At 32.6% G+C, this 26,036-nt stretch overlaps 3 protein-coding genes across 4 annotated transcripts; all 3 read right to left on the reverse strand.

The window, feature by feature from the left end:
- Positions 1-6,659: 6,659 nt before the first annotated feature.
- On the reverse strand, positions 6,660-8,866 carry LOC132732817 (uncharacterized). Of its 2 annotated transcripts, none has more exons than XM_060719327.1 (2): positions 8,730-8,866; positions 6,660-8,200 (listed from the first exon to the last, which is right to left on the reverse strand). In XM_060719327.1, exon 2 carries the CDS (start codon positions 8,036-8,038, stop codon positions 7,337-7,339), a length of 702 nt encoding a protein of 233 aa, XP_060575310.1. In that variant the 5' UTR covers positions 8,039-8,200; positions 8,730-8,866; the 3' UTR covers positions 6,660-7,336. The 2 variants fall into 2 exon arrangements, with proteins under 2 accessions (XP_060575310.1, XP_060575311.1); XM_060719328.1 differs by having other exon boundaries at positions 8,738-8,846.
- A 4,961-nt stretch (positions 8,867-13,827) lies between these two features.
- On the reverse strand, positions 13,828-15,922 carry LOC132732824 (uncharacterized). The gene has a single exon (XM_060719338.1). It carries the CDS (start codon positions 15,615-15,617, stop codon positions 14,919-14,921), a length of 699 nt encoding a protein of 232 aa, XP_060575321.1. The 5' UTR covers positions 15,618-15,922; the 3' UTR covers positions 13,828-14,918.
- Positions 15,923-19,540: 3,618 nt separating this feature from the next.
- Positions 19,541-24,141, reverse strand: LOC132732819 (fucolectin-5-like). Its single transcript, XM_060719332.1, has 4 exons — positions 23,986-24,141; positions 22,674-22,892; positions 22,204-22,425; positions 19,541-21,395 (listed from the first exon to the last, which is right to left on the reverse strand). Exons 1-4 carry the CDS (start codon positions 24,068-24,070, stop codon positions 21,184-21,186), a joined length of 738 nt encoding a protein of 245 aa, XP_060575315.1. The 5' UTR covers positions 24,071-24,141; the 3' UTR covers positions 19,541-21,183.
- Between the last annotated feature and the right edge of the window lie 1,895 nt (positions 24,142-26,036).

The following is a 26,036-nucleotide window of genomic DNA, read 5'->3' on the forward strand; positions in this document are numbered from 1 at the left end:
GTTAACAATTTTGACCATGACCAGTCAGAGCAGATATAATTAACAATGCAAATATATTTAACAATGTCGACCATGATCAGTCAGCGCAAATATAGTTAACAATGCAGACCATGAGCTGGCCGATCTTTGTCTGCATATAGGTCTTATGGGTAGAAAGTGCTGCCAACACGATTTCAATATGCAATGTACGAAACGTCTTAAGGTTGAAAAACAAAATCTTTAAGCATTCAGATGCTTCAGTCTGACTTGTGTTAACGGCCACGTTTGTCTAGCGACCACCTTTGAGCAATTGTCACATGGATTTCTCCACACAAAAAAATCCCAATATTGATGATCGCAAACAACGATCGACAAATGGTGTCTATGGGTGTCTTTTAGCTACTGTGAATCCTGTAAAAAGGGTTTTTGATTGAAAGCTTACGATATTATATCCAGTCTGCATCGGCGTTACATGGACTGAATATTCTATTATTATAGAAAGTAAAGATATCTTTTCAAGAAAAAGTATATTAGTTTAATGCGTTATAAAGAAATAAACTATGCGTGAACTTCTTATGCGTGGTATAATCAGTTGTGAACGCAGCTGTGATACATGTTCCCAGATCAATATTAGTAAACCACTGTTTATCTCTATGAAAGAGAATGACCTATAACTATTAAAGTACACGGTTGTACAGTCACTATTATAAACTACTGCCCATGTTTCAAACCATTTAAAACGCTTGCCAAATTGCGTTTAATGAACCGATTGTTTGCGTTCTATTAGTCATTTCAGTTTGTGTGGGTTTTGTTTGTTTGTTTGTAGTTTTTTGTGGGTTTTTTTCTGGTGGTATTTTTTTTCATTCTATGTTATAGGGTGTGTAAGTGAGTAGTGATTTTGCTGTCCTGTGTTACTGGATTGTTGTTAGTACCGAGTTGTTTAGGTTGTTGTCTTTAAATCACGTGGTCCTGACTAACCACTGTGGATTCCAATACCACCAGAGACTTCGGAAACTGTTGGTAGTGATAATTAAATTAACATATATATTGTATATTACTAAAAGCAACCATATTAATAATGTGATTGCATTAAAACTTTGTACATAAGCAGACAATTATCATAGCGATTTTGATGAAATAGAAATGTTGTACATATAGAATAAGTCGACTTTTACAGACGATGCTGATGTTTTGTAGCGGTCCTATTTACAGGGAGAAGATCCCCCTTCTCATATTACAGTAAAACACATATATTGCTGTAAAATGTTTAAATACTGCTGTTTAATGAGTTTTCATAGACTAGACGGGATGGATAAACATAATTATATATTATCTTGTTTCCGCCGGTTATAAAGAGTAAAACATGCATTTATTATGTAAATCTATACTAAAATTTATAGACTCGTCCATTTAAAATGTTCACAAATTTTCCGTATTATACAGAGACGCGTCACGGCAAAACCAACATAGTGCGTTTGCGACCAGCTTGGATCCAGACCAGCCTGCGCATCCGCGCAGTCTGATCAGGATCCATGCTGTTCGCTATCAGTTTCTTTCCTTGTAATAGGGTTGATTAGCGAACAGCACGGATCCTGACCAGACTGCGCGGATGCGCAGGCTGGTCTGGATCCATGCTGGTCGCAAACGCACTATGCTGGTTTTGTCGTGACGCGGCTCATATTATCAATAAAACCCTCAGGACTGGCCAGATGACACAGCGGCATGGAGTGAGGTTTCATATTTATTTTATATAGCTACTTAATACATGTTTTATAAGAGGCTATTTGAACACATTTTGAATCATAAATATTTAAGAAATAAATAACAGTAACAGAAAAATAGATACAATATGATTAAGCACCCGTTTTACATATATATCATATATATTTACATATTTTGTGAAGGATGTCATAATGTTAGTACAAGAGGGGTACATATAGCACTATATAGTTGACACTTTTACTTGTTTACTGACTTTCTCCCGATCTGTCATTTTATGAGTCCTTCGGCTACAAAGTAGACGAAATAAAAGTGTTTATTTTTTATTATTTAACAATATTTTTAAACTAATTCTTCTCGTCATCATAAATCCAGTTTGTTGTGTTGTCAATATTTTCCGTTTTATACACGTGACCTGTAAGAGATTTCTGAGATGACTTTAGCCATTGTTCAGTTTTCACTTTTGACGGTAATTTCCGCCTGTTTAGAGATTCCAACAACCCCGGGGTTACCGGACGGTAACGGGACTGGCACGGATTTAATCTATTAAAGCGGTTGTTTTTCAAGAACATTTCATAAGGCGCACCAATCGTTCTTTCCTCTTCGCACCAGTCAGCGCACGAAGATGGTGGCGTTGCACGAGCATCATTAAATCCGGCCGCCATATTTGTCTCTAGGTTAAACTCCATGATAATTTCCGGTAGACTGATGTTCTGACTGCTAGATTTACGAGCAAAAGTGTTCGAACTTTTTCTTGTAACGCTACTATGGTAGCCACTTTCGTCTAATATTTCTATATATGGGTGAGGACTACTTTGTGTAATTTGTCGTGAATTTTTACTATCACTGCAACTGTAACTTTTAGAATGTGTCCCGGCTTTTACACACATTTCCTTTGAATTTAATCGCGGAAATTTGATATCCTGTCTAAGAGGATCAATCGGAAGACATGATGACGTAATATACCTCACTTCTCCTTGTTTTGTATACATAGAATCCATTAAGTTTCTCCGAGCATGTTCTTTTCGTTTTAAAGATTTTCTCCGCTGAATCACTGATGCCATTTTTTTATATATAATTTTTATTCTCCGTGGCTTTTTAACTTATTTGATTTATTTCATTCCCATCCTTTCAACAAAACACTAATGAAAAGAAAAACAGTTCAAATTCCACATTCTTCTTAAATATGCATATATAAATATCTATAATTTATAGTGATATATTCCGCTTATCAATATTATTATTGGGCGCGTATTTCATTTAGAGTGAGATATTTTGATATCACGTTTTTATTACACTGTTATCAGTATTTATTCACTCTGGAGTGTCTCATCAAATGTTAAAGGTTGAGCTGCCTTTTCTTTATGTATCAGAATAACCACCGATTTTTATGTCAATAAAGAAAATTCTTCCGTATCGAAGAGAGTAAACAGTCATATACAGTTTCATTACGTCTTTTTAGGATTGTAAATTATGCTGTTTACATCAAATCCTGCCGTTTGTCATGCCGTAAATCCCTATCCGAAGATTAACAGGTCGCCGACACTTGAAAAGAATTTCAAAACAATATCAAGAGCACCGAGAAATTAATACAACATGTGGTAAAGTCGTATAATACAATTAACTATGGTCCAAATTTTTTTTCTAACATCTTTTATTTCTAACGTTTTCTTTACAGGCGTAAACTTTCTCTCTTTCATACACGCAGGTATAAGTTATAAATTGATATCAATAGTTTATTCGATACCCTGCAGGAGTTTGACATTCATATTCATTATATATTGGTAAGTTCGTAAACTCCCCATACAACGTCACCGCCTGTGTAATCCTATAAGCTACAGCTTCAACATCTAAAAGTAAAAAAAAACTCTCGTGTGTTAAAGTAAAGGTTCTGTACTAGTATCATATTTTGTATGAAGGCAAACCTTTTTGCGGAGACATTTCATAGCGTATCTTAATTTGTTTTATATAAAAAAGTTTCTCTAATCTTCGTGTAATCCGCCATTGTCACAGCTTTGATAGATCGCTCATTTTAGAATATCACACATGAATATAAATCCCCCATGAAGAAGATCTACCATCATATATCATGAGATTTTTATTCTAAAAATAAAACATGGAAAGATAAGGAGATTAGTATAATTTTCTCCCACTCGGTCTTCTTTAAAAGTTAAAATCACTTAAACACAAAAACAAGATTTGTTTAACAGTACCCAGTTTTTCAAATTTAAGCTGTAAACATTTGTGTTTAATAAAGACGAGAGGTTCGCTTGTAAACATTTGAGAAGCCATTGAACGAATTTCAAACATTTTTTTTATCCGTTCCATTAAACGATCTCTCGTTATTCAATATTTACATTATAAGCTACCGTTAACAGCTTTATCTAATGTAAATATAGAAAAACGAGATATTAAAATCTAATTTTACACGATTTTTACCCTTTTAAATCGGTAAACAATGCACTATCTATACCGAATTAGTCGTTTTGATAAAAATTGGTGTTTGCCAACCATTTTAATAAAGATGTTGAAAGAAAAAAATTAGATGAAATTCAAGACAACACTGAAAGTGACTGTTTTAGGCATACGATAAATGTGAATAATAATGACATTGATCGTTGAAAAATAAGGGTAAATTCTCTTTTCGGAGTATATATTATATAATTTTATTAAATATATATTATTTCATGTAAATATCGCACCCACTGAGAAGAGTCTTTACATTTTACTGTTTCGATAAACAACTGATTAAATTTGCACAGAATTACATATGACCTAAGATGTAGTGAAAAAGTAGTCCATTTCAGATGATAAATATACCTTTTGTTGGCCTTAGCATGCAAATTTAGCCGATTATTATTGCGATAAATATTCAAAGTAAATAAAAGCTGTCAATATAAGCATAATAAAGAAATGATATACAATCCTAATATGGCATTTCGATTTCTTTAGTTGAATACATAGATAGGCATTAAATGATAAGCCAAAGAAAAAGAATTTGAATGCAATTATAAAATCAATTACAACGTTATGTAAAGTTAAAAGTAGACCCGCAGAACGAATTATATGAAATCTATTTGAATTTTTTCTTTTAATATTTCATAACTTATTTAGACAATCTCGTTTTTTTTGTTTATGTTGTATAATACGTAATTTAACATGTACATGTATAGCGAGTTTGCATTGATGTTTTTAGAAAAAGAGAGGGATATCTTTTCATATTTGTTTAAAAGTGTAAAGAGTCAAATTATTTTTGTAAATTAGCAATGAACGGTCTGTAATGTGCACATTAAGTAAATATACTGTTTTTTGCAGTGATGTTATAGCATTGAAGATGAATACCATTGCTTATGTAATTATTGGTTTTATTCTGATTTAGGAAAACAACACACATTATGACTTTTGTTACTAAAGACCATCAGTTTGGTAGTTAAATAAGCCTTTGGATTTAAAAGATAAAATTAAAATTATCAATTATTAGTTGTAAGTTAATCCCTTCGATTAAAACGATAAACTTAAATTATCAATTATAAGTTTATTACTTGAATCATTGTATAAAATGGCATTTCTTTTATTTTAAAATATAATCATTCAAATATATCGAAAATTAGATACAGAAGGTTTCAACCGCTTGTAAACTGATATAAGTAGAAAAATCGGCAGTATTACGTATTCATTATTTTCATCTGATAATTATATATTATGATCTTAATTAAATATCTCATTACTTGAATCTTTGTTAAAAATTTAATTGTATCAAAAAGTCTGAGGCGGTGCTAAGGGGGTGTGAACGGTAACTTTCAATCTCAAGTACCGTATATGAACAGGCTGATAAAATCGAGCCTGCAAATACTTTCAATTTTGTCATTTTGAGCGTTGTTTAGAAATTCTGTTTCTCGTTATTTTACTATATATTGTGTAAGATATTGTATTTTTCTACTCAACAATAATAGAATGTTTTCTTTTTAGTGCATCAGCTATACAGAAAACATTTAATTTCTTTAGGTAATTTTTAGTATTTCTTAAATCTTACAAGTTTTAACTATTTACAGATTTTTGGTGTTGTTGCTGTGTTTTTTTAACTTTAATTCACTCTATTAAACATAGTTGTGATGTATATTCAAACTTATTTATTGTGCTGTCAGTAGAAATTAGACGCAACAAAATTCATTACAGAGAATATTTGTTATAGGAGACTATTTGACAGTTCGTTGCAAAGTTGTAAAAGGCCATAGTAAATCTATACAAAGTATAACCATTAGAGAGCCTTTGCTGCTTGCGGATCTGTATTTGAACAAATGATTAAATTCTATTTATACTTACATCAAATCCCATTAAATTTATTGAAATCGATAATGTATATTGAACTAAATATTTCAATGTCATTGCTTCTTTTTTAATTTTAAATTAATACATTATCAAGTCCTAAACAGGACAGGATGAAATTTTGTGAGCATCATATATGAACCATTTGCGTTAACTGTAAACTATTTACTTTAAGAGTGAAGTGTTTTTACTTAAGTGTGAAGAGTGTACTTTGGAAAGACATATATGTACATGTAGCATCATTTTTTAACAAAATACCTATCAGGGTACATAAATTTTAGCCAGAGATATTGGAAAGCCACAATGCCACTTTCATAGAAGATTTTCACCTTATTTACAAAGTATTGTATAACTGATATAAATCCAATAGTTTATAAGTAAATTTAAAATAGCAATGCCAGTCAATAAAATTAACATTTTTTTTTTCAGTTCTCAACAAACAAGTATAAGTAATAAAGAATTATGAAGGAATATATGCCCCAATATAAACGTTTTTTTTACATCTATAACCCCCAGTCATCTGATGAGAGTAATAATATTGCAACCAACAGTTTAAAAATGACCATTTTGACCAGTCACTCAAGAACCTTTATTAGAGAGATAATTAGAGAGATAAAAGAAATTACTTAATGAATTAACAGCAGCCATATCGTCGTCACGATTATCCAATGAAAAGCAGCGGTATATGAAAATGATGATTTATACAACTTAAAGGCCCATTATGCCTTGGAAATGCAATAACTTTTATTTCTCAAAAACTCTCTATCTTTGGTATCTTGTCATAGTTTCCAGAACAGAACTCATTTGCTATAAACATAAATAATAGTTTGCTTATTTTCCTCTGTTGGCAAATGGTATATTTAGTGAATTAGTATTTTCTATGGAAGTCAAAAAACACTTGGTTTTCATTTTGCTACCATTACAACATTTCATTGCATGTTCAGCGCAATTGTTCGGTTGTTTGATATCTAACATGTTCTTAATCCATTATTAAAACATTATTAAACACATGTTTGGCATTTCCAAAGAATGTTTTTAAAAATCCAAGGCATAATGTGCCTTTAACATTTCGCACTTTCAGATTACATTACACTAGAACATTTTTAATATCATTGTAACGTAATTTTGTCATCTTATCAAGTAATATTAAAAATTCAGTAAATTTGTGATATCGTAACACCATGGACCTCCACATTCATTTTATTCTACCCAAGTTATATTATGAAACGTGAGGGTAAAACATGAAAAGTAATAATCATATTAACTAAATAATAAATATTATATGTCAATAATTATGCTACTAAAACTGAAACTAGTCATCGTAAATCCAGTTTTTATTATCAATATGTTCTGTTCTATAGGCGTGATATCGGTGTAAATTCTGTGATGACGTCACCCACTGCTCAGTTTTTACTTTTGATGGTAATTTGCGGTCGTTCATTGTTTCCAAAAGTCCAGGAGTAACCGGTCTGTAACGGGAATGACACGGGTTTAGCTTCTGAAATCTGCTTTGACTGAAGTTCACCTCGTATGGTGTACCAGACGCTCTATCCTCTTCATAAATATCCGCCAATGAAAATGGTGACTTCATACCGAAACTGTCACGACCAATGGCCATATTTGTTTCCAGATTGAATTCCATGATGATTCCCTGAAGACTGATATTTCGGCTGCAAGACCTTCGTGTTAATCCTAATGTGTCCTTTCCGTTTACACTAGAGTTACATCCGGCTGTAGTCGCACTATTAACGGAGACAGGACTAAGTGTAGGTTTATACTTTGAACTTTTATGTCCATTGCTATTTCTGTCGTTACTATGTTTCCAAGTTTTTAGAATATTATCCCTCGAGTTATTAAAGCGCGGAAATTGTAATTCATTATTCTTGCGTTCAGTTTGCAATATTTTTAAACAACATTTTATGTCCCTGTTTCTAGTATTTATAGAATCGAGCAGGTTTCTTCGAGCAGTTTCCTTTCTGTTTATTGAGTGCTTTCTTTGACAGATAGTAGTCATTTTACAACACCAAACGGAAGTTAAAGATTTTACGCGTTATAATTAAGTCCAGTCACACAACAGCATCAGTGAAGAAATTTTCGATTTTTGTCACGTTTTTTGTTTAACAGTTATATATATCAAGAGCCTCTGAGCAAATGTTGGATTTAGATCTTCATTCATCTATTTCAATGTAAACAGAATATTTGAGTTCAAATGCAAACAAGGACACCATAAATAATTACGATTTATTTCATTTTCTACCGGAATGCGAAACGGGACTCTCTCTTTGATAAATATTCCCGTGTCGCATTTATTACTTTGTTATCAGTATTTATTCGCCCAAAAGTGTCTCGTTTTAACAACTAGAAATAATGCAGTTATATGCATAACTACAGAAATGTTATTGCAATTTCTAAATTTGGTATAAAACAAGTAATATTTTATGTTAGTTAGGTTTCATATTCGCACAAGACTTTAAATATGCATTACATTGGATTCATATTATGATCTCAGTATTGTTAATACTGTCAGGCCGGTTCCGAGTCAGGATTATAACAATAGTCACAACAAATTTGTAAAATTAAATAATTCTTTTAATTTTTTATAGATCTATCACTCAAATAATAAATTTATTTGACAGTCAATGATAAACAAATACATGTAATAAACAAATACATTTAATAAATAGAATATATATTACTTAAAATACCTTAATACCTTTATCTTTCATTTCTAAGACTGTTATTCGGTTTATAGCTTTTATCTTTCTGTTATCAATTTCAGTTATCTTTTCCGTTATCTTTTCCGTTATGAACCTTTAATTGAACTTCGGTCTATTTATATGCTTCTTTTGTGAACATATGACGTCAAAATGAAAATAGGGTTTCCCGTAAAAACTTGGTTAATGTGACGTCACAAAATGGCGGACTAATTTCAGACAATATTTGATAATGAGGAAATGTGACATATATTAGAATATATAAACAATCAATCATGACAGGATATAAATGTAAGTTAACTTAAATATGAGACAATAATGTTATGCTTAAATGTTATCGCTGAATATCGTATCAGCATGGTAAACAAATGCGGTCAATGAAACGGAGTGGGTGAGGAACAGCCTAGCAATACTTGTGACTAAAACCTTACAAATTCTGACACCACCACACGATTGTTTGTACGTTTTTAAAACCGCATTTGAATTTTGCCACTCCCCCTCCAATGCCCCCACGCCCGTGTATGCCCGTGCAATCAAACCAGCCTGTATACCGTTGATAGCTTATTTTTTGTACTTTGATATTGAATCCCTTAAACCTTAATTAGTTCAAGAAAACATTAACTAAGATTTTCAGAAAAGTAAAGCCATTCAATAATCAAGTAATAATTCAAATGTTAAATGTTGTGCGATTAATGACTGATTTTGGCAGTAGAACTTTATCAGCATCTTGCCACGCAGTAAGAGCTATTTTTGCATATCTTAACCTCTTTTCGGTAATTTGCGTGGATTGTAAGTGCCGATTGCAATGAGCAAATTACTTTTTTTGTTCACTTTACCATATATATATTTTATTTCTAAGTTCATTTTCATTCATTTATTCAATTTCATTCATGTTCACGACAATTAGCATGCATCTGTTGACATGCAACTTTAAATTTTGAATGGACTTTTCAAAATTTAAAGCAGAGCAAATCCATTATATAAATACGGCAGGTGAAGAGTTAAACGAAACAAACAAAATTGAATTAAACAATATTAAAATTTAATTCAAATATTACATTATGAACCTTTGATTTAGCATGTTCATATATCCTATATAAGTAATAGAAAGAGCATAGAAATACGAGACTATCTGATTTGTACTCGGAGGCGTAGCCCCCGAGTATAAATCAGATTTGTCGAGTGTTTTGATATTTTTTCTCTTTTGTATCATTTGTCATAAATAAAAACACGTTCCCTGATGTCACAATATGACACCCCAGAAAAAAGTAACCAAGGAACGAGCACCTGAATATGATATTTCTATCGCTATCCCTTTCTCTGTCGTCACAATAAGTAAACCCCAGCAAAAATGAACCAATCAATGGGCATGCTCTGGAGTGCGGGTAACTAATACCTGCACTCCAGTTAACGCACTGTGCATGTATACGATTTAACTGTTACTCTTTCCCTCATTTTCAACAGAAAGGTCCCCAAACTATGATACAATGTTCATTCTACTTCCGAGGTATTTTCTTATGGAATATAAGTTGACTATTAGATTGAGTAAATTGATTTATCGATGAAAGCCTTTGTTTTGCGACATTCTGATTGACATATATCCAGCTTTATTCCCTATCGGACGCGACCCTCTAATTATGTCAGATGTATCCAGTCAATTTATAACTTGTTTGTAAAGCACGTCTTACATCTGATATGGTATATTTTTATGTTCTTTTAAAAACATTCAGAAATTTGTATTTTTCTGTTTTTTCCCCCAATGTAATTTAATACCACTGTATTGCGATGTGTAATATTGCGTTATTCTGCGGATGTATATTGTTGCGTAATTCTGCGATTGTGTAATATGCGTAAATATGTGATGCATATTTAGAACGGAACGTACTGTTTTGAACAGAAATAAAATAAATACACCTAGCTTGAAATTATTAGCTGGCGTAACGAGTTTAGATATTAGATATACATTTTACACAAACTCATTTTAGTAATTTGAAACGAAATCTATCTTTTTTAAATACAACATTCTTCACTGTTAACTTTAATGGCACACTCCAAATCTAGCGATCTTGAATTCGATCACATAGTTCTCTTCTAAACATTTAGTGACTGTATTTTGAATGATACTTAAAAATCAGAAAATGAATGTTTGCTCGCGTTCATTTTAAAGAACCATAAAATATCTCTTGAACTTATGACTAAGTTGTGTTGCAATCTCCTTCTACCAAAAATTAATCGAACTGTATCTGCACACTAACAGGTGACAATTTTAAGCATTCTGTCATAAAATCTTGGAAAAAACAAACAAACAAAAACGCTGCTTTCCTCGAAAACGTTTGGTATGTACAAGAAACACATATTTCAATTGTTTAAAAACTGCCGAGCATTTATTCGATATTTAAACCTTTAATCATATACAGGAGTGAACAATATAGAAATAGTTTACGCGCTTTCGATATTTTCTTTTCTTTAAGCATTACCATGCTATATATCTTAAATGAACTTGCCCATCTTTCAATCTGGACAAAACCATTCATTATGTTAGGGGCATTTTTTACAAAATAAATAGGGACTGAGCAGGGAACAGTGCAGATTAAATCAGACGGTCGAAGGGGTATACATCTACTTGCCGCCTGCAACCTAAAACGTAACCTTAATTAATTTCTAAAATCGCCGAAAATAATGCTTGAACAAACAGCTTTTTGATTGCAAGATTGCCGAAATTTGCTTCAATAGGTTTGCCTGTGAATCATACGGTCGCGTGCTTTACGCCAATTTTGATGTAACATCTCGCTTTTAATCTTAGTAAGCGACAAAAATGCAATAGGGACTAATTACTTTTGAACACGTTACTTTAAAAATGAAATAAAATTTTAACACCTTATAATAAGTCAAAGGGATATAAAAAAGGCATAGAAGTTAAACTTTTATTTAACCAATGCAAACTATTAACAAATAAAAATGACCTATTTCGGCGTTTTATACAAAATTAGTTTATCGACCATTTCTCCGTAAAACAAAATACATGTATCGATTTCATTGCATGAATATAAAAGTTGTTATATGTACAAATGTAGTTTGGAATTGACATATTTGCGTTTCAAAATAATTGCGGGTAAAGTTTATTTATAATTTATATGATTTGTGTGTATTATTGTATGTTATGACAATGATCGAGCTGTATGCTTAAGTCTTTAATAAAATTTCTGTTCTGTTCTGGTCTGTTCTATATACGTTGAAATGGTTTGAATTTCTTTTTTGAATACCCTTCTTTTTTCTCTTTTTTAAATTGATTTCTCCCCCATTAATAATAGTAGTCCCTATACTTGACAGAACATTTTATCTCTAGATACAAGTTAATAACATTGAGTAGTTGATATCTTTATACACATGCACACGCACTCACACGCACATACGCACACATACATGTTAATGAAAACTTTTATATTTCTTATAACAAGCAAATGTCGCATTCTAACTTTCTGTAGAGAATTAACTTCTCACAAGCTATCACACTATATCCAAGAATAACGAAACTGTCAATAATATTGTCAATACATGGAAAACTGTTATACAGTATTGAACATTGATAAGGTTAACAATTAAAAAACTTAGACACCATAAAAACAAAATTCTGTAATATACTTAACAAGATCCCTCCAACAACAAAAAATGTACAAATGTACAAGGGAATTTTGTATCCTTGTGGGAATATTTCTATCGACATTTGCGAAAAAATGTATTGACTACAGTCAAGATTGTTTTCATTGACATTTCATTATAACAGAACATTGTTTATGATATAGATAGTAAACAGGTGGCAACTAAAAGTTACAGATTTGTATTTTTGTAAATGTTTTTTTGCCTCTGGATACGGAAGGCTATTCCAGCCCACTCCAAAGTTCATGCGGCCTAGAGCCTTGTGCTGATCAGTTTTATTGTGCCGGAAGCTATAAGATTATTAAAACACTCTCGAATTCCTTCCTGGAACCAACCAGTACTAAGCAATGAATGTAAAGTTTCTTGCTCAAGGAAACAGCGGCTTGCCACTGACAGGATTTGAATCCACGCGGCCAGCAATCCTTAGATTCTATACCACGCCGCCATTCTATGCTGATCTGTTGACAGGCGGATTATGATTAGATGTAACGTAACTGTTGGATATAAGTATTTAAAAATGATAACAATGAACAGCTCATTGTGATAAAATAATATCTTAACACAGAGATTTTGATTTATTATTAAAATTAAGAAAACATATGTTGTAAATAATCTAAACACCATCGCTCGTCACCCTGTCAGAAAACATTAGTATGATATCGGAACATTGGATTAATTTACCAGTCAGGTTTAACATTTTAACATTTGAGCCCCTGATATTCAAGTCTTTTGGTGTCGACTGGATACTGTGAACTGATTAATAAAGATCTATTGACTGACTTAACATACTCGTACTAAGAAGGCAGGCCTTAAACGTGGGTCACCCATATAATATAACTAATAAAGCAAAAAAAGGAAAACAACAACAGTACCAAAAAGACCCAAAAATCTACATTGACCTTTAATATCAATACTCATTATAAATCCAATTTGTTTTTAAATCAATTTTAATTGAATTTTGTGTAATTTTGTCATGATTTGACAAATTTCTCATCGTTAACTTGTGAACGGTAATTTCCTATCATTTATCGTTACAAAAACGCGTATTTGCCTACCGGTAATGGTTATTCGAGAGATCGATCGAGGTCTTACTGATTGAATTAGATTTAGGTAAACTTGATTGTAATAGAATGGTAAAAAAGTTGGGCTGTTAATACAGAGGTCGACATTTTCATTACTAAAAGCTTTGAAAACCACTTTGAGCTAACGTTAAAGTGTATCTTTGAGCGACAAGTTTATACCTTTTGCATGAAAATTCTTAACAGGTATAGCGATTTGGTTTCTCCCGCTGAAGAAGTTATCAAGACAAATTTCTATCATTCTTCATAAAGTAATAATTTTTTATACAAATCAGGAATCGAAAGACCCTTCCTGACTTTGCACAATTCTTTAATACGCACATATAAACAAAATAAAAAACGCCAAAAAAAAAAACTTATACAACTATTTGTTGTGTCATTCATAGTGATATATTTAAGGTTAGAAACTATTCTAAGGTCATCGTTACAATTTATTATCCTATCCATTAAACTTTAAACAGTCCTTGTATAACTTTTGTTAAAAAGGGGCATTCATCTACCAACAATTGTTAAGAAAAATCCATCTACGTAAAATAAATACTAAATTTGTATACCTTAACGATTCCCAATTACATATTAATATATTCTTTAATTGATTTCGACGTTTAACGTTTTAATCAAATATTTGGATAAACAATATAGAATATTCCAAACCATTTTATTGTGTGTGACATTGATTTTATCAAGCACAATCAGTGTTTGTTCTTTAATTAGCAGCCGACATTTAAATGAAATCACTGTTGAAATAACTTTATAGCATGACTGTGTCAACTCTGATCATTACAATATCGACATGTAACTGAATTACGCCATTTGACCTTAAATCGCCTGCTTTATGGCCATTTTTGATACAATTTCCCACTTTCGTCTATGTAAGTGACACAAATACTACTAAAATAATTATTATTTTCGAACAAGTTTCTTAAAAATCGATTTAAATTCTATAACCCTTTTGCACGCCAAAGCAATTTATACATTTCATGTTTACCACAGTAACCCCTCCCTTGAGTATTTAATTTTTCATAAAGAGTATAAAACTTCCGATACAAAATTTGCAAAAAAAATGTAAAGGAATGATTTATAGCTTATAACTACATGTACAACTTTGTTTTTGACGAGTAGTTTTAAACTTAACTATAGCGTTTCATTTATACAAAACTGGTATACACTCTTTCCTTCATTGATTATTATTATAGATCTGTCACGAATTTTCTTTACGGCACAAATGTTTGCTTTGCTCTCCATCAAATGTTGACATATAAACATTTTTTTTCAAGTTTGTCAACATTATATAGTATAAAGTGCATTTAAACGTCATATCTTCCATTCCGGCAGTAATATCATCATTTTGAATGGTATTGTGACATTGCATAGTTTTGATCCATGACTGTGTATTTTAAGATAAATCACCCTTGATTCCGAAATAAAGGAACATGCAAATCCTTTAATTTTCATATATCCATTTTACTTTATCATTCGTTCGATCTGTTTCATACATGTGATCGTTGAGAGATCTATGTGTTGATTTTATCCATTGTTCTGTTTTAGTTTTTGATGGTATTTTTAATTTGTTTAGTGTTTCTAAAAGACCTGGGGTGACTGGTCGGTAGCGAGCTCGACAGGGGTTTAATATATTGTATTTGGATTTGTTCAAGACGTCTTCGTAAGGCGTTCCAAAAGCTCGTTCTTCATCCTCACATCCCGTCGATGATGACGTCATACACATACCATTATGGCCTACGTTAAATTCTAAAGTTATCCCTGGAAGGGTGATGGGTTGAAACTTTGCTTTATGTGTACGTCCTTTAGAGACATTTGTCCAAGAATTTTCAGTACAAGCACAATCGTCGACAGTTTTTTTGTTCGAATCAGTTTTCATTATTGAGCTGTGTTTCGAGCGGTTATTGCAATCGTCTGTACGAATGTTATTATCTTTTTCCAGAGGTCTTCCCTTTGAATTAATTCTTTGAAATTTAATTTTAGGTTGTAACTTTTCAACGTACAAGCATGGTTTACCGTACCTCATATCACCTTGTCTTGTAGAAATAGAACCCATTAAATTCCGCCGAGCCGTTTCTTTTCTTTTAACTAATCTGCTTTTGGGGAAATCTCTCATAATTTGCCTTCCTAAATTTTTATCCATTTTCTTTTGAATGAAATGATCATAGACGTTACATCAATATCCCTTTGTCTTAAAAACGAATATAAAGCAACGTTGCGATTTTGTCTGTCTGACTTATTTTTGTCTCACTCGGAATAAGAACTACTATCTCTATTATCTATATATCAAATCAAATATTTCAGGTCGAAAAGGGTTATATTCAATATCAAAATAACATCGATATAGGATCAATTATTCAAATGAGTAATCTTCAGTATAGAATAAAGTTCAAGTCCGTGAACATTTATTTCACGCATTAATAGTTTATAAATTATGTTGTTTGCATATTTCTAAATGTTATTCTATCCTTTTCTTTTCTTTTTTATTCCAAACCAGAAAACATAAACTACGTGTACAACTAATGAATGCCATCAAGCTGTGCTAGCTCCAACATTGTTTATAATTATATATGAACAAATAAATCCTCTGAAATGTGTACTTCTGTTATTTTGCAAGTAGCTCTCGACTCTTGAATCTCCAAAGCTTACATATCCTTAAAGACCCTATTTCTTGAAATGCATTTTACAACAATAAGAAAGTTTTTTTTTTAAAAACCTACAAAACAAACGAAGGCCCATTAGACTGTATCTGTAATATATTAATATCGACGTATTTTAAGTTCCCACATATTATATTTGTGACAAATTATGACTCTCTTGAATGTATACATAATCTAAGTTTTAATAAAAGTGACAAACTGTCATATTATATATATGGTCAATAAATCTCCTGGTTAAAATCGTTAAAACTTAAAAATGATTTACTGATTTACATGTCAATATTTAATAAACATAAGGTAATAATTTCAGCCCTAACATGCTTTTCAATGTCACATTTTGAAAACATGTATGTTAGTGATTTTAAGATACATGCGTTTGCTTTAAAGTTAATAAAATATTCAGCGGAAAAAATAGAATATACAATATATGATTAAGAAGCATTGACCTTGAACCGGTGAGACTCCCGCATGTCTTCTGCTTATCATAAAGTACGAGTATTAATTATCATAAACAATTCTTATTTCAGTCATTCTGAATGAATTAGAGAGTTCGATTGGATACGGACATGTTATGGACAGACTTGCGGATGGACAAAGGGCATTCTATTTTCTCTAGATCGTGAAAATATTGGAGTTAGTACCACACGGAAAAAGCTCTATAGTTTTGATAAAATATTACTGAAAAAAAATAGTTATATAATAAATCTATATAAAAATGTAACTATTCTTTCTTTAGTGCTCAATTCATTTGTATTTACAGGAAGGCTAATGTTTTAGTGGAGTTCGTAATTATCCGAAGGTATTTACTTTATACTGCTTTACAGGTTAATGAAGACCTCAGATGCCTCTCTTTGCATTATATCAGGTACCAGGGGGGATCGGCGTTCCGTAAACAAACTGCTTGCCTTTCTTATAATAATAATAATAATAATAATAATAATAATAATAATAATAATAATAATAACAATTATAATAATAATAAAATCTTTATTCATAGTAGGTAATATACAAAGTTCACAGTAAGAAGTATACTTATTTTCAGTATGGCCTTCTGATTTAACAATAAGAAAGAAAAAAATGTAGATCTATACAAATATTTAAAATCTTTTGGTATATAAAAAAAAATATTTATACTATTTATATTCTTGAATGTAAAGGTTAGATATTTTTATTCATTCATCCGACTGGCACTCATATTAATTACGGTAATTATAGATAAACTCGAAATGATTAAAAAAAAAGAAAACAAAATGATATCAACATTTACAACAATTAAAATATATGAGTAATATAACAGGATTCGAACCTACAGCGATGAGGGACAATCGGTTTGGTAATAACGACCTTAATCACTCTGCCATGGATGCCCATATTGCATACTAAATAAGCAATGATGGAAAATAAATTATGAAAAATGCAAATCATTTACATTAATATAACATTTATCCCAACATCAATCTGTCTGTTCCTCGTCGATACTTCTCCTATTATTAATCGACAACTCATCAATAATTCATCACTTAGTCTGACATAGATCTCCTCTCAAATCTGACAATATCCTCTTAGTCTTTCATTACTAAATGAATATAATAATTTTTAGCAGCAATATTGGGCACAAGTGGTGTACACCTTTTTTTAATTAATAATGCAATCAATATTGACATTACTATTTTCTTAAAAGTGTGCCACACATATCACATCACATCATATCATATCATATCATATCATATCATATCATATCATATCATATCACATCACATCACATCACATCATATCATATCATTTCATATCATATCATATCATATCATATCATATCATATCACATCACATCACATCATATCATATCATATCACATCACATCATATCATATCATATCACGTCAAACTATATCATTATTATTATAATAACAATTATTATTCGGCAGTGAATTTATAAGCCGCAATAAGCGTTAGTATTTTAATAAGGGGGCAGGGGACCTAAAAATGAAAAATTTTGTATTTCAGTGTGACCAGAAACACAATTCCAAATATTTCAAAATCTGTTTCACAGGCAGATAACCAGTTGCACAGCATTATTCAATGATATATGACATACATTGAAGAAAATAATAGTTTGCATGCATTACTCCTTCAAAAAAAGACTGACAGCAATTTATATTTACCCCCACCCAGCCAAAATCACACCTAAAATATACCAATATGGGCAATCTTCATGAAGGTGCAGCATACTCCAGAATCCGCCCGATTCCTTTAAAAATATCAGTAACACGCAGTGCAAGCTATAGCATTTTCAGAAATGACAAATAAAGTGTCTGTCATACGTTTAGATTTTTCACAAAATTTATCTGAAATTTCTTACTTGTTTGGCGCCAACTGTCAAAGCTTGATTTTTAACTTTTTCACCTCCATTCGGAGAGTCAGAAATACATACAAAGCTACCAAAATGCTTAGTTTCGGGTAAAAACCCAAAAATAGATCTCATTTCCTACACACAAACAAGAAAGAATTACAATGACAGAGAAATATCAGAAGTTATCAGTACCTTCAAAACACCATGTCTGAGTTATTAAAAAATTTGAACTTTGAACTCTAAACAAAACATTCACGAATTCGAAAACCTGGCTAAACGCCATTTTCCGGTACTTTCTGTACATAGCTCTGGGGAATTCACCTAATGGAGTGTAATAGCGAATTCGATGTTTTCGGCCTTTTTTAAAATTAAATTGAAATAAAACAGCTATTTCTTTATAAGAAAATAATTGAATATCATTGCATGAATAATTCCATAGAAAAATAAAGTAAATACACATGTTTACGCAGAAAATAACCTTATTTATTATGGACGATTCCACTATGTCTGTTTAAATTTCATTGATTTTCATCATAAACAATTTATTTTTTACAAAAATTTGCAATAGATATTAAAGGAATATCGATAATTTTCAAAAACATCAATTCATTTCACCTTAAACGGTAAAATAATGATAGAAAAATAGAAATATCATGTAACTGTGTTATGTACTTCATTTGGTGTAATTCCCCAGGGCTAAATCCGCAACGTACCGGAAAACGGTGTTTAGCTAGATTTTCGAAAAGGTCAAATCAGTATATTTATATTTACATCATTTAATACGAAAGACAAGAATGCAGATCTTGTGAGATAATTGAAAATTCTGTTATGATTTTCGCTTAAAGGCTACATGTAAAACTAACATGTACTGTGCCGTGTCACGACAAAACCAACATAATGCGATTGCGACCAGCATGGATCCAGACCAGCCTGCGCATCCGCGCAGTCTGATCAGGATCCATACTGTTCGCTTACAAACCCTATAACAAGTAGAGAAAATAATAGCGAACAGCATGGATCCTGATCAGACTGCGTGGATGCGCAGGCTGATCTGGATACATGCTGGTCGCAAACCCATTATTTTGGATTTGTCATGACATGGCTCATTTTACTTTTACATATAAAAGTAAATAAAAGCCAGTCACGTGGCAATCAACCATTTGACAGGTTTAAATTGTTGTAATGTGAAAGAAAAAAAAAGTTTTCTAATAAGAGTTGAATATTACCATCTATTAGCATCAATTCTTTCTCGTACCTTTTATCAGAACTTTGAGAACTTTGGTTACGTGAAGCTTAGGCATAAAAATAAAAGAAGGGGAATTGTACTTTTGTAAACGCGTGTTTGCGTTTGGGTACTTGAAAATTTGAATGGACAATTCCATATGGCGTGACGTCAATCTCGCACACTTTTGTTGATCCATATAAACCTACAGCCTCACTTACATCCCGGCAGAGCCCCGGTAGACGTCCGGGGTGATCCGGGAACAACCGGAGTACATCCGTAACTCTGCCGGCAACGCCCGGGGTGATCCGGGATGATCCGGGAACATCCGGCATTTGACCCCGGATGGAATAAAATATTTAATATCACCGGGGTGGTCCGGGATGATCCGGGAAGGTATAGCTTTGCCGGTTTCATCCTTAGCTCTGCCGGGAACGACCGGGGTTATACCGGGGAAGCATCGTAGCTCTGCCGGGACAAACCGGGGATGATCCGGGGTATGGTATAGCCGGTAGAGCTACGGTAGAGCTACGGTAGTGCCCCGGTAGATGCCAGCAGAGCCCCGGTAACTACAGGCAGAGCCCCGGAGGATAAAGGCAGAGCTACGGTTGATCCCGGTAGAGCCCCGGCAAAGCCCGGTTCATCTCAAAAGAATAACGACAATTTGCGATGATTGCACTTGTTTTTATTAAAACCCTTCCCATTTCCGTTCTATCCAGTCTGGCATAAGGATTTTTCAGAAAATCATTATGAATTACTATTCTGGAACAATAGATATTATATTAAATAAGAATTATGTATCAATGATATCATTTTCGGGGCTCTGCCTTGAGCGTCCTGGGCTCTGCCGGGGCTCTGCCTGGATCGACCGGGGCTCTGCCTGTGTCAACCTGGGCTCTTCCGGCGTCATCCGGGAACGACCGGGGAAGCACCGGCATGAACCGTAACTTCACCTGGACTCTGCCTGGATGATCCGGAGCGCATCCTGGGTGGTAAGTTGTGAACTTCGTAGTGCTGCCGGGGTAAGTGTGACCGCAACAATAATTTCACCCCGGATCGTCCCGGATAATCCCGGTAACTTACCGGGATGGTCCTGGACTCTGCCGGGATTAAGTGAGACCGCAGCTTTAATTGCTGATTACAAAAGATCGTGTTGAATCAAATGATCAGTTTAAGAATAGCTTGTGCGGAAACAAACATAATTCCAACTATCAAAAAACTACCATTATGTTACCATTATGACTACATTGTACATGCATGTTGTTGTCATGTTAAGTAAATCCTAAATATATTTTCGAAAACTGTTCAAGGCATATTGGGATTTTCTCTGTCCAAAATCTAATCAAAGTAACTGTAAGTGCTGCAGCTTATTTGAAAGTAAATTTTATGTTGTTTATTTTTAATTATTCAAATTTTCATATATTTCAGGAAAGCTTGGAGATATGCAAATAAGAGCATCTTATAATTGTTGCATTATATTATCCAACTGGAATCAACATCGTCGAGTCGTTGGCGTCAACACCGGTATCAGAAGACAGCAATTCGCACGTGCGCGTGCCTTGATTATATGTTGCTCCATAGCAACCGTTGGTATTGTGGCATAAGAGGGCGCAATGGTGGACTGATAGAGACTGAGTTGAAGCTATGTTCAATGCATGAACACCTGCACGTCCTTGGTCTAATCTGTAGTCTGAAAGAAAGGCAATTTACAAATGTTTCATACAAAAGATTAAAAAGATGTTTAGTGTCCAGCTTTTTTGTCATCACATGGAAATGCTGTATTTTCTTTTAATTTTGTGTGTTAATTTTCATAAGAAAAAAAAACAAAAAACAGTCGATACTAATCAAATTCTGTTCATAGTTGCCTTCTTTTTTACAAAGTGCTTCATAGAACCGTATTCGTTAAAAAAGTCGTGAAATAATAAAGTGAATATCAATAAAGCCAAATAAAGCTTGACACAAAGTATGTTTGTATTCATCCAGAGTTGTTCTACAGAAATTAGAAACATTCTCCTGTCGCTGTCGTTCCCGTCGAAGTTTCTAATTTCTGAAGAACAGCACGTATGAACACTAACATACACTTTAGACTGTTCATTCACACGTGCTGATGTATTTTTTGGCCATGATGACTGATAATTGAATATTTATCTGTGCACAAATATTGCAACTGCTACAGCTGTGTTTAAATCATTTCAGGTGGTCGTTTTAGAAAAAATAACATTTCAAACGGGTGATCGTTTTAGAAAAATAACGACAATTATGATTTCACTTAATTTATTTCACAAACTACTTGAGTTTTACCTGTATATTTGTTATCACACTCTAAATTGTGCTGTCCCTTTACACATTTTGCAGAAAAATTATCATAATTCGTTATAATGCATAATTTAAACAAACGCAATGTGTAAATCGCATTCTTTTGAACTTGTATAATTCATTCATGCGTTCTATTTTGTCAATCACGTCGCTAAAATTCTATTGTAATACTCTATACTTACGATGTGCGGATGTGTATCCGAATACCTGAACTTCGCATAGTTCAAAGAAGTCCACTACCGACTCTGATCTTGTAATCTTTACCCATTGTCCAAGCACTATGTTGGTCAGATTGAATGTGTGTATTGTACCTTTTGGAATAACACCTTCATAATACCCATACAGAGTGTAACTGTTGTTGCTTGGACCAATGTACAACTCAACATCTCTTAGTCGTTTCTCAGCTAGTAAAATTAATGTCCAAATCAATATTTATCATATCAAAAAAAGCCTAATGCCGCTGCAATTGTCAAAGAAAGGAAACATTATCTCTACAAATTTGAAGACATTAAACCAAATAAAAATGTATAAGAAGACTTTACATTATTTTCCAACAGTTTTAACGTATTGCTTGTGTCAAGAAACGCTCTAAAGTTCATATTTTAAATGTCATTAAATAAAACAAAATACAATAAATCAGAAATCGATTTACCTTCTGTACCAACAACGTCTCCTCTACTGTATATGGTAACGTGATGAATGAAAACTTTTTCTCCCAAGTCCACCTCCAAGGTATTATTGGCTTCATTAAGTGAATGAAAACATGACATATCCGCAGAATCTTGTGACAAGTTTCCGTCCACGACCCTATGAGGACCATCATTTTCGTACGTGCTTGACGAATAGGCCTGCTTATTAAGTGCCATGTTTTCTAAAATATTAATTTTGGTATATAAAGTTTAGCACAAAATTCATGGCAACCACAACGAACGAGTCACCGACACGGAATTACAATGTCCTTGCCCGTCGTTGCGGCTTGTTTTCCAAGAGGATAATAGAAATTTTAAGTCAGTGGTAGTTATCTATGTTAGTGACACACACATGAAGAACTAAGGACTCACTAACGTGAAGAAACTAAAGGTATATAATTAGTTCTTAGTTTTCATAGCTTCCGAGGCATCTCTACTTTTTTACATATTTTTTTCCGAACAATGTTTTATGTAACACACTGTTGAGGAAGATGGAGTTTTCAAGGTTATTATTCGTTTAAGGTGGAAACTTATATTTGAGTATATCAAATAGCATTTAAGCGCAAGGTCTTTAAGTTATAGAGAAAAGCATTTTATTCACTTTTTCCTATATGTAAAAAATCAAGAGATTCCCGGCTTGGCGCTTGTTTTCCAAACAGGGTTATGATTTAAACTTGCTAATTAAAGTCCACTAGGAAATGCTACAAATGAAATATTTATGATGTAGAAAAATCGGATGTTTCCTTGCAAAATTGGCGGTCTAATTTTGAAGAAACATGGTAGTGGTACAATGCTATACATAAATATCTAAGCCTCAATCATTTGGGTTATAAAAATTTCTGTATAAAAGACTGTAAAATAAATAAAAGCATAGGGCGGCGTTGTAATGACCTCAGGGATGTGATTTGAACAAAAATGATTAATGTCTATTAAAAATGTTTAAAACAAATATTTAAGCTCTAGATACTGGGGGGTTTGTTTGTTGTGCCCATTGTTGCAAATAAGAGTAACAAAGAGACGACCGAGGTTATGCCAAATCAGACAATGCAAAGTCGCTCTATAATCATAACGGTGTTACTTTTAACCAAATTAAATTGATTTCCATGCCATAGCACATTGACAATGCACGTGACACAAGGCACCATTTGTGTGCTGGAAACAATGACATTTCCGAAAGAGTGTGATTAACAGATAAATGTTCTGAAAATTACTGCCAAAGTGATCTTGCTAAAGAGATCTTATTTAAAAACACATGAGAAAAATGAATATTCTTACCTAAATTATGCGATTCGACTGAATCTAGCGCTGTGAAAATGATAAATACAACAAATAATTTCGTATACGTTTTACGTAATTCCATGGCTACATTAAATTAAAGTAATATTCGAGTATTTGAAATAACTGTTTATGACTGTCTTTGGCACGGCACAAATTCTTACTGAAATAACGTTTGAGAAGAACTATTAATTTTGAACAACTTTAATCTATTTTAATTAGTTGCGCCACATCATGGTTCTTACACTCGTCTATTAAACATTAATATTTTGTTCATTGGAGACGAAATGAAATACACAAGTGCGGAGGAGAAGTGCAAACTTGCTGTGCATATCATCATAACAATCATCGGTTTTGGTGACGGGTGAATAGAATAATCACTGGTGCAGCTTACAACTGTAGTCTAGTTGTGACAACATTAAAAGTCACATTTTGCATCGGAAATGAATAAATAAATAAATAAATTATTCTCTCCATTAGAAGGGTCAAACGTGAGTTTTATAACGTTTGCATAATTGTTTTAGAGCATGTTAGATGCTTGTTCACTAAAGAAAATTGCGATAGCGCAAAATAGTAGCAAAATTTTAATGTAAAATACTAATACTAATACAAAAAACAAAAACATTGCCAAAAAGCAACAGAAGAAGAAGAAGAAGAGTTCAGGTTATTGGCCAGATTGTTGGAAACTATAAAAGAACACCAAAAAGAAAAATAATAAAATTGAGAAATGAAAGAGAAAGTATTTCTCGGGCATAATGGGTTTTTTAACTTATCCTGCAGGTAATTGCAAAAATTATTTTGGCAGATATAGAATCTTTTGAACATTTTTAAAATCTAGATACAGTTTTTGAGAACTGAATAGGTCGTAAATGTTATTTACATATCAATTTAGGAGATGAAGGAATTAATAATTAATAAATTTAGATATTAGATACATTGATCACCCAATCTCGTTAAAATCAGATCATTGTTTTCGCCCCGTTACTCTTCGCTATGAAGCCTACCTAGCTAAGGGCAGTGAAGCTACAGTTATGATATGATTTTAATGAGATTGATTGATGAACTAAGAAGGATTCCAATTATAAATATACTTTATGTGTTGTTGACGAAAGAGTTGAGTGAATCGTCTTTCATGTAACGCGAATCGTCACTAAAAATGGTGAACCATTTTATTTTACATACCTATAAAGTAGGTTACGCAATAAGATTGACTTGCTCAATGTATATTTCTGAAGACATTAAATTTAATTGGTATACTAATTAGTTCGTCTATAATAAAGACGAAAGTACTGTGCCCTGACGAAATGAGGCAAAAAGGGCGGCATTAAAGACTGCAGCACATAACTAAATATCAGTTTTATTAATTATTTACTTATTCCGAATGAAGGAAAGTCCTGTAAATTTCTGGGGGGAAAAGATGAATAGTAAAATTGGAAATAACAGTAAAAGCAGTTTCTCGCTTTTTGTATGACCAATAGCGCATATATATTACAATCAGTTGTGCAATGTCGGGGCTGACAAAGTTACAAATAAATGATAGATAGTTTTAATAATACTGAAATAAGATCATCACCCAAGAGAAATGAACATATATCTTGCTGGAGCAATTTCATGCGACATGAATTTCATATCTAAGAGACAAAACATTATTTTGTAGTAACAACTACTAAACAAGGCTCCAAGGTTATATAGCACGATTCTCAAAGCTTAAACTAAGTTCTCATGTATGTGACATTTCACCAACTGGCACAGAATGTACACTGAACATTGAAAATGCTGGGATTGGAGACAGAAATTTGTAACCTCAAGACCAGTGAGTGCTTTGGGTGATTGAACTACGCAAGTACGTTGTGACAACGTGTTTAAATGACAATATAAGATACGCATCCAAGTTTGTGACGATCAAAAGGATGATAATACTTTGTCTAATAATGAATCCAATCATAAGTTTTTGTATGATTTTGAATAAATATCGGAAATATATTAAATTAAATCCTTTCAAATTAAAAAAAGTAACAGATGTGAAAAGAAAAAACATAAAATGAATAAAG

This window comes from Ruditapes philippinarum, unplaced genomic scaffold (assembly GCF_026571515.1).
Source record: "Ruditapes philippinarum isolate M1 unplaced genomic scaffold, ASM2657151v2 ctg3851_1_1_1_1, whole genome shotgun sequence".
Lineage (NCBI taxonomy): Eukaryota > Metazoa > Mollusca > Bivalvia > Venerida > Veneridae > Ruditapes > Ruditapes philippinarum.

Coding starts and splice junctions, on each gene's coding strand:
- LOC132732817 (XM_060719327.1), bottom strand. CDS start 8,038: ATGACTACTATCTGTCAAAGAAAGCACTCAATAAACAGAAAGGAAACT.
- LOC132732824 (XM_060719338.1), bottom strand. CDS start 15,617: ATGGATAAAAATTTAGGAAGGCAAATTATGAGAGATTTCCCCAAAAGC.
- LOC132732819 (XM_060719332.1), bottom strand. CDS start 24,070: ATGGAATTACGTAAAACGTATACGAAATTATTTGTTGTATTTATCATT. Junction 22,426..22,673: donor AGACGTTGTTGGTACAGAAG/GTAAATCGATTT, acceptor TAATTTTACTAG/CTGAGAAACGACTAAGAGAT. Junction 21,396..22,203: donor CGGATACACATCCGCACATC/GTAAGTATAGAG, acceptor CCTTTCTTTCAG/ACTACAGATTAGACCAAGGA.